This window comes from Carassius gibelio, chromosome B22 (assembly GCF_023724105.1).
Source record: "Carassius gibelio isolate Cgi1373 ecotype wild population from Czech Republic chromosome B22, carGib1.2-hapl.c, whole genome shotgun sequence".
NCBI classification, from domain to species: Eukaryota; Metazoa; Chordata; class Actinopteri; order Cypriniformes; family Cyprinidae; genus Carassius; species Carassius gibelio.
Window position 1 is genome coordinate 19,976,182 of NC_068417.1, and position 10,236 is coordinate 19,986,417.

Here is a 10,236-nt window from a genome sequence, read left to right on the forward strand (position 1 = left end):
TGTAGCGTTGCTGACCTCTGGTTGTTGTACATATTATAAACCTACATTAACATATTTAGGCCTACTAATTTATACTACACACAAATTTTGTCACTCATTGTATTTATTCCCAAAATTTACATTTACATGATCTAGATCAAAGGTATTTATCAATATAGGGCTAGGCAAAAAATCGAAAGCAACTTTCATTCGCATCTCGTCAGTAAAGCCCCTGTGATAAGTAGGTAACCTCTTGCACTGATTTCTAGTTGTGTCCTCCCTTTGGAAGGCCAAACAAAGTAGTCTTGCTTTCACAATGAAACAAACTCGTCCACAGAGAGTGTTCTGACAAGTCTTGACTTTTATAAAGAATCTCTCTTTGGATTTGAGACTTCAGGGTGCTTTCACATCTCTAGTTCAATTCATTTGGTCCGAACCAAGGGCAAACAATTATACATTGTAGCATTTTTCAGCTTTTTTGGTTCCTTTTCACACCACACTGATTGCTTTGGTCCGTACCAGTTGAAATGAACCAAAATGCAGTCACATGACAACATCTACATCACTCATTGGCCATGACGTATTTCCTAAACTGCTTTTCGATTGGTCAGAACTTACTTGCGGGAAAATTCCAACATAAGAGGAAAAGCCAGAAAACAACACGGAGACAACAACTACACGTCAACACGACAGCGCGTGCTGGTTTTGTCCCTGGCCATAATCTATTACATTGTTTGTATACACCACAATATGCAAAAAATACATTTCTATAATGAAGCACGGATGCGGCTTGAAAACAACGTTCTAATGCACTTCAAACGGCGAGCGGGAATCGCTCGTAACTTCAAGCGGAGGCGTGCATTAATTATTCTTAACTCTGACATGCTCATGGTCATCTCACCAAATTTCTATCAGGCTCCGCACCTCCTCACTACTCCAAGTTTGTCCACGAGCTGCCATGCTAAAGTGCAAACTGTCAACAAACACTTTCTTCATCCCATAATGCACAACGCAGCTGACTACGGCAGCTGTTTTAGTCCAAAAATGCTCAATACTTTTTGCAGTTGGGTCTGTTCGCGGTCAGATCATGTTCTCACCACAAACGAACCGCTCCAGAGTTTGTTTGAAAATGTACTGAGACCACCTCTTCAAGCAGGTCTCGGTACGCTTGTTTGGTCCACCTTTAGTGCGCACCCGAGTGCAATTGATGCTTTCACACCTGCCCAATCGAACCGCACCAAAGTGGGAAACAAACTCTGGTACGATTCAACCGAACTAAATGAGGCAGATGTGAAAGTGCCCTTAGTCTCTACAACTTTAGAGATGTTAACTGTTCACTAACAGCTTGTAACACTCCAAAGGGAAAGGAAAATTTGAAGTCACATCACATGACCCCTTTAAGGGTAAATAAAGTACAAGGGTGTAGCCCAGGTACCACACCCGTGACAACTTTTGAAAAACTTTCCCTCAGAGTGAATAAATCGGGAACATGTTCAAGCCCTCCAAATATTTTTGGAAAAGCTGTTGCAATTATTGGTAAATAGTAATGATTTGTGAATCTCTCTATACATCTTTACTTTGCTAGAGCACCCTCACTCACTTTTAAAAACACATTCAGTGATTTGTTTCTGGAATTGTGGCTGAGCGAGATCAAAACAGTCTCATATTTATCATCGAGTGCATCACACCCACACAACATGCCAAACGGAAGTAGTGACAGCTGAAAAAAGGACAAAGCAAAAGCAAACTAAATATTAATGGTGGTTTAGTTGTTAACAATCTGATTGCTATTCCAGGCCTTTGTTGTTTTCACAGTTCTAAATGTGCATATTCACATTGATAATCAAGGTTTCTTAAATCCTAAACAAAGTCAGCCATGAATACTGTATAAAGAGAGCTAAGAAAACTCTACAAAGTGTCTGATGGAAACTTTGTCTGTTGTTTCACTTGTGGTCAGAAGGTGGATGAGAACCTCTAACCACAATAATGGCACATATATCCTTCAGCAACTATTCCGACCCCAATAAACAGGTGCAAAACATCATGCTAAAACAACATGCTAAAATTAAAACATAATATTATATAGCATTATGTATTGTTGAAACATTTTTTTTTTCTCTTTCACATACAGCAATGCTATTTGAAAACAGATAGAAGGAAAATCGATGTTGCTCAAAGGAGTTTATGGCCTTCAGTTTAAGTGTGTCAGAGGTTGTTGAAGTAACACCCACTGTGGTCTGAGTCTGAGCTCATCATGATTTCAGGTAACAAGTTTTTCCATTCACTGGCTGAATGTGCTCTGCTGAAGCCACGCAACTCAACAGCATCTCACCAGTTTTACAAAAATGTCCATGTGGAGTTTCATCTTGCTTTTGATCTCTGTACAGTGTGAGGCTTTATTATCATATTTACTATCATTATATTATTACTTATACATATATTTTCTTTTTGGTCGATGAAGGTGATTTTGTTGAATTTAGATAAACCTGCGTCGTAAACATTGTAAGGCTTTTCATACGAAGAGTGAAACCATTTCCTGTTGGATTCTTTGTGGGTCTTTTTAAACACAATAGAAAAATAACTCGTTTTACGCTTGCAGTCAGTGCTCCAAAGCTACCTTTGTGTAAGTTTTCAATTTGTGCATGAATGTTATTTGTCTGCATAATGTTTTAGGTGTGTTTGGTACTAGTTCAGATGCCGATGAAACGCTATCAGTGATGGAGGACGATTCTGTCACCCTTCATGCTGATGTTTCTGCAATAAAGAGAGAGGATCAGATACTGTGGAGATTCGGACCTGAAAACTCTCGTATTGCTGAAATCTACAAGCAGAACATGCCAACATATGACATTAATGAGAGATTCGTTGACAGACTGGAGATGAGTATTCAAACTGGGTCTCTTACCATCAAAAACATCGGAATACAACACTCTGGACTTTACAAAGTAACCATCATCAGTAATGGAGGGACTTCAGAAAAGAGGTTCAGAGTTATTGTCTGTGGTGAGTACATTAACCAGCTTTGGTGGTGAAATCTCATACAATTTCAGTGTTTTATTCTCTAAAACATAAACACTTTATATTTATAAGTATAAATCAGTCTTGAGACCCCAATTATGCAACATTATTATACTGGATATCTATACAGTATATATATTGTCTGGGGTTGAATGTATGGCAGAAAATGAACATGGCTTACAGCTCTAAATGCTTGACTAGTGAGATATTTCCAGAAATGGTGGTTACGGCACTGTGTGCGCACTATGGAGCAGCATGTTGTTGTTTTTTTGGCCAATTTCATAGGTTTAACATTACATCATCATCAGATGCAAATCATCTAATCTAATCTAATCTTTTACACTAGGGTTCAAAAGTGAAATTTGTCATAGTTTGAGAACTACTGTATGGGATGACAGCAAATATTCCAATTTGGTCCAACAGCTTATGTGATAATATATATATATATATATATATATATATATATATATATATATATATATATATATATATATATATATATATATATAAAATGGATTAAATTCATTATTTATAGGTATTAGTCTTTAAGAGTATGGTGAAACAAACTTTGCACATAAGTATTTGGCAATTATCTGCCATTTTTCTCTTCATCTCCTCACATTTCATGCTATGTTAGTTTGGATGGGGGCAGAAGCACTTTTTCCAGGTTTCTCCAGAAATATTTGATTGGGTTCAATCCCAGGCTCTGGCTGGGCCACTCAGTGACATTCACAGAGTTGTCTATAAGCCACTCTTTCTATGTGGTTATGGTCATTGTCCTGTTGGAAGGTGAACCTTCTGCCCCGTCTGAGGTTCTGAATGCTCTGGACTGGGTTTTATCTTAATATTTTGGTGTACTGAGTTTTTCTTCTACTCTGATGAGTCTTTCAGTCCTTGCCACTGAAAAACAGCCCCACAGCATGAGGCTTCTACCGGCACACATTACTTTTGAAAGTAAACAAGTACAATAGGATTTCAGCCCTATGCTGAAACTAACCAACTAACTAGAGTCTGTTGTCAATTTGTCAGATGCACTTGTACCTCAACGTTTGTCATTTCTGATATTACTTTATCCACTGTAACTATGGTTAATAGAACTATGGTTAATATACAGTTAATAGATCCTTTTACATTGTTCGCTGGGTTAACAGGATATTTTAATTTGCTCAAATATAATGTCTATGTATTGACTTATGGCCTTCTTTATTAAGACTCATACTTCGGATTATGGTCACTTCCTTTATATTAGAAACACCCTCACTGCAGTGTTGATTCTTTTTTCTTTCTTTTTATCTGCCAGGGTGGCATAATATTACACAAAATATGTTATAAATGTACATAAAAAAAATAAATAAAAAAAAATAAAAATATATATATATATATATATATATATATATATATATATATATATATATATATATATATATATATATATATATATATATATATAGTCAGGTGAAACTGCAGGTTAAGGGTGGAGACTCACTCATGAACTCACTTTTCAACATCTATACTGGCAGAACAGGGTGGCCTAGAGAGGGAATCCTCATTGCGCAACATTAACAGTGCACTTGTGCTGTACTTTCTGGAACCATTACATACAATCTGAAAAGTCCCTGTCTGCATACTCAGAATTCATGCTCTGTATTTAACCCATCCAAAGTGCACACACACAAACCGTGAACACACACCCAGAGCAGTGGGCAGCCATTTATGCTGCGGCGCCCGGGGAGCAGTTAGGGTCTCTGTGCCTTGCTCAAAGTCATGGTATTGCCGGCCCGAGACTCAAACCCACAACCCTAGAGTTAGGAGTAAAACTCTCTAACCACTAGACCACGACTTCCCCATGTTCAAGTGTCTTGGAGACATTGCCACAGTTCTGGATTTTTCAGAGTCTGAATTCCTCTATTCAGATTCAATTCCTTTACATTGCCATCCTTCAACTTAGAAATCCATCACAGTTTGAAGGATGAATTAGTTCTGTAATTGTGCTGCAAACAGTTAAGGAAAATGAAGGAAATCTTATCCGAACAGCAACTTTAAGAACACTAATTCAGCATGTTTACATCAATTTTGCAAACTTCCTGGTTATTCTGTCATGTTTTCCAGCTCGTTTGCCTATTCCCAACATCACCAGAGACTCTTCGCAATGTTCATCATCATCATATTGTTCACTGTTGTGTTCAGTTGTGAATGTGAGTGCTGTGACTCTCTCCTGGTACAAAGGAAACAGTTTATTGTCCAGCATCAGTGTGTCTGATCTCAGCATCAGTCTCTCTCTACCTCTGGAGGTGGAATATCAGGAGAACAACATCTACAGCTGTGTGATCAACAATCCCATCACAAACCAGACCACACATCTCAACATCACTCAACTCTGCCAGCCATGCGCAGGTATTAAATGTTCTGTTATTCTTTAACTGACACTTGTTCTGTTTTGTGGCATTTAATCCATGTCTATTAACTTAGAGGCTAATTTTCAGTATAGCCTATTTTATTCCTAAATTTTGACTTTTAACAATGATACACTTTCAAAGTTTACATTCAAATATGTGCAGGTACTTCAGCAGTGATGTTATTGTTAATCAGCTGAGCTAATCTGCAGTTACAAAAGTCTGAGAAAAAAAAATAAAAATCTTACATTTTCTTTAAAATGGAAAGCTTTGTCTCACTTTTTTTCTACCCTCAGACACTACTCGTTGTGGTTCTGCTGAAGCTGTGATCCGATTGGTCGTCTCTGTTGTGGTGGGCGTGGCTACTGTTGCTGTATTAGTTGATCACTTCAGATCTGTTAGTGATACATCACCATTGGTCCCTTAAATGGCTGTTTTTGTTGTTGTTTTTTATATTCCTCTTCTTCAGAATGAGAATGAAGATCGGTGGACATGTACTACTCAGCCTAAGCTTTATTTGCTATTCATTCACTGACTGTCTGATGTACATGCACACAAAAATAACAAGTAGCCTACTGAATAATGAGTTCCATTCAGATCAGATTTCTTTTGTGGGTAAAGCCCTTTGTTTGTAAATAAGAAAAAGCTGTTTACAGGATACAAGGGGGCAAATTGAAATCCACAAGCAGAACTGTATTAATATTTATTGCTATGTGTTCTGAGATATGTCTGTAAAACAGAAACCATTAACAAAGGCTATTAGCTATTAACAAAGGCCAATCTTCTGTACTGCACGGAGACTGCCTCACTAGTATATTAACCACACCATGTCTGTGAATTTATTGATATATATTTATGTATTAATATATATTTAACCCATGTGCATCAAGTAAAAAAGTTACACTTAGGTCAGTGGACAAAAATCTCCATGTAAACAATTGTCATAAAAATGTGAAGCTTGGGAGCATAGAGTTAAGTTTGGTCTCATTTTAAAGAAGACCCATGGCAGATAAAAAAAAAAAAAGTTTAAAGGTGAAAAAATGTTACATTTATGAAAATGATTTATGAATGATATTTTATATAAAATATTAATTATATGACACATGTTGAACTCTAAACCTGCTAGAAGATCAAAGCCATAAATCTAAACAAGTTGTGTTCCAAATTTGAGGTTGATATAAAAAAAAAAATTGCTTTCAGTGAGATTTTTGCAGCTTTCTCTCTCAAATATTACAAGCACACTCACCCACACACACACAAACACACACAATTATTACGTCACACATACAAACCACATCATGACATCCATACCAACACACCCACACAATTATAGCTGCAATATTTATCGAATTGGCTCTATAATATGCAGAAGCAGGAAACAGGAATAAAGTGAGCATTTGCTTTATAGGCCAGACCTGAACAAATTGCTCCATCAAGGATATATTAAATATAATGATAATTTTGAAGCCCTGCCAAAAGAATGAAAGCCTATTAACAAAAATTGCATAATTTTACACTGAAATGGCACTGCGATTAAAAATAGCCATTTTAATGGGATTCAGTGGGGACATTTTTGTCCTTATGGTCCTGAAAGGAACAATTTTGTGTACCTAGTGCAAAACAGATTAATAAAAAGGAACAAATGGTATAGTAAATAATATAAGAATAGTAAAATTCCAATAGAAAAAACACACCTGTGCCAAAATGTATGCAGTTGGCAATAACACAGGCAAAATGACTAACACTGAAAAGGACAAAAATGTCCAAAAGTAATCACCAAAAACTAGGATAATTTGAAAGCCTAAAATGTTAATATACATTTTTTGAATTTGCAAACAGACTTTGTGTTACCATAAAAACTGAACTTTAAATCCTATTAAGTGGTTGCAATTTGCACTTTTTAAACCAAATCACATAAATCAAATCCTTGACAAAACATAATTGAAATAAAAATAATAATAATAATAATTCTAACATTTCAGGTTTATGTTTGACTGCTGATATAAGTGATACTTTGAATACACACGTTTTAATTGTGAGTAGAGAATGCACCAAACATGTTTTAATGGATTGCGTGTAGCATCTGTTTGTCAACTTAGAACTACTTTAGAGTATGATCTACTTTGTGAAATATAATTTCTTATTATAAATAAAAATAAAATTAATTAATTAAACTTCACCTCACCAATAAACTCCCAAATTAGCATTCATGAATTACATTTATTATGCCCCCAAAAATGGCAGCTAACAAGTTATAACCAGAAATAAATATAAAGCCTATATTTTGTATTTATCCTCACTCTGAACATCTTTACTTTGGACCAAGTAAGCCTTGTTTCACATCTAAGCTAAGCATGACAACCATGACAAATAATCAGTATATCTGCATCATGTGTGTGACAATTAATTATTGTTTGTTCTCATTTATGTCATCGTTTATACGAGATCGGTATTTATAGGTAAAAACTACACATTTTATATTAAAATATAAGAAATAGCCTAGATAGGATATTCCTTGTCATATACATCTGACAATAATATAGTTTATTAACTTCTGTATAACAAAGCAATGTACTGTAATTTGCTTTTGTTTGTAAAGGGTGAGAGACCAGGTGTCAGATTATTACTGATTATTACAGACCCCTCCCCCCTCCCCACAGTATTGGTAGGTTTAGGCCTGGGGTGCCAAAACTTGGTCCTGGAGGGCCAATCCCAGTTAGACACACCTGAACCAGAGATTCAAGCTCTTACTAGGCATACCAGAAATTTCCCGGCACGTGTGTTGTGGCAAGTTGGAGCTAAACTTTGCAGGACATCAGTCCTCCAGTAGCTGCTGAGTTTGCCCCCCCTGGGTTAGGGTTAAGTATTGGGGAGGGGTTAGGATTAGGCAATCAGGTAGCAAATTCAATGAGAGTAATAATTTTGCAGGGGTCAAAAATGGTAAAAAAAAAATGCCTCTTCAAATACGCATCCACACAATACCGAAAGACACACCCATGAATTATGATTGCTCAAGGCAAAAGGTTTGGAACTTCAAACACAACCGTATGAAAATAGTTCTATTGGAGTACAAGTGTACCAATGGTCTTTTGGCATATTGATTAGCATTTGTATAACCAAAGTTTTACAAATATTTTCTACAAATATGATGGTTAAGCTGTGGTAATTGTAGCCAAATCATGGTTAATTTGTGGTTAACATGGTTTAGCTACAGTAACCATGTTTTTATTTTTTTTATTTTTTTTTATTGTGTTATTTTAGATACAATGTCTGTTTTGCTCAATTTTGCCAACCAAAATATAAAGACAAATCAGAATTGTTCATCCCTGAGCAATCTACAGCAGTATTTCATTTCTTAATCCACATTTTGAACAAATTGGATGAACCATTTGGCGCGTTGAACCATTGGCCATAGTTGGCTTTGAAGTGGCACTTCACATCAATGTACCGCGAGAGCGAGAGTATGCAATACATTTAATCAAACTAAATATTTCTTGCTGAACCTACTTTTTGTAATCTGTTTGATGTTTGCACAACAATAACTTACTAACTTAACTAATTTCAGAGTAATTTCTCCAAATTTGATGTGCGATTAATTTGATTAATTAATCACCACATCATGTAATTAACTAGATAAAAATCATTTAATCGCTTATCAGTCCTAATAATTACATATCACTCACTGAACGCATGTCAAATCTGTTTTTGTAAATATGGAATGATTGCAGTTTCATGAATGATGGTAAAACAATCAAACAAACAAAATCCTAACAGATTTATCACTATCCAGCAAGCACTGCAATTTTAAACCAATCAGTGCACAATATTATTCAATTATTTAACTTTTCATCAACATCTTAGTTAAATCAAAACATGCATACAGCTAGAGCCAAACAATATATATCTATATATCAGTCACCAGCAATAAGTACTGCACTGTACTATTTACTTAAAAAGAGTTAATGATGTAGTAAAAAAAAAATAATAATAATCTTACCTTTTACAAACAATAAGCATTGACACAAAACAATTTTCCTGGCAAGCATACTGGTGACAGCGTGCTCATAGACGCTCGTGCTCTCAATGACCTATCTGTGATAAAGTTTGTTTCCAGGAAATTCAGGTGTGGCTACTAGACTTCTGAATTTAATGGGTTAGTAACTTCCTTATCATTGCTTGCTTCAGATTGTGTGGTTTCAACAATCTTCTAAAATAATACAAATCACACTGCGACATAGATCTATTAATCTTAAGTATGACATGTACGTAGACTGTGCAATGTAAACAAACAAGTCGTGACAGCAACCATCTTTAACCTTATTCACAGTATGAAGTAGGACCACCATTTTAGGAGCCATGACCAAAGAAATCGGCACGAATGTTAATTGTTTTCATCTGGGAAAGCCAAAATAGTCGAGTGTATACTGGGCATAAAAAACAATGCACTGCCACACCAAAATTATCCTTGTATAAAATATAATACTAACATGAGATTGCGATCAGTTAACCAATATTGTTCTTCTACAGTACCATACTGTACATTTGTTAATAACCAAAGGTAAAGAAGTGGTGCTCACTGCAGAGTCAAGTCATGTCCAGCTCAGTTCTCTGGACATCATGGGTGGAGCTTGACCTAGTACAACTCCACCTCTATGGACATAAAAGGTGATAAGGTTAAGGCAGGTAAGCAACTGGTGACCAGCAGGCCACATAAGGCTATGTCTTTGAGATCCCACTGTAACATATTTTATTTTTAAGAGACGCACCCTTGCCATGATTTCTAATATTGCCTAAAATATCCAAGTTTTGGCTATTTGCTTGTGAAGATCGATTATTGTACAGGTGC

At 35.9% G+C, this 10,236-nt stretch overlaps 1 protein-coding gene across 1 annotated transcript; it reads left to right on the forward strand.

Moving 5' to 3' along the window:
- The first annotated feature begins 2,273 nt into the window (after window positions 1–2,273).
- LOC127986968 (SLAM family member 9-like) lies at window positions 2,274–7,750 on the forward strand. The gene is made up of 4 exons (XM_052589244.1): window positions 2,274–2,367; window positions 2,653–2,982; window positions 5,107–5,391; window positions 5,687–7,750. Exons 1-4 carry the CDS (start codon window positions 2,325–2,327, stop codon window positions 5,815–5,817), a joined length of 789 nt encoding a protein of 262 aa, XP_052445204.1. The 5' UTR covers window positions 2,274–2,324; the 3' UTR covers window positions 5,818–7,750.
- The last annotated feature ends 2,486 nt before the right edge of the window (window positions 7,751–10,236 follow it).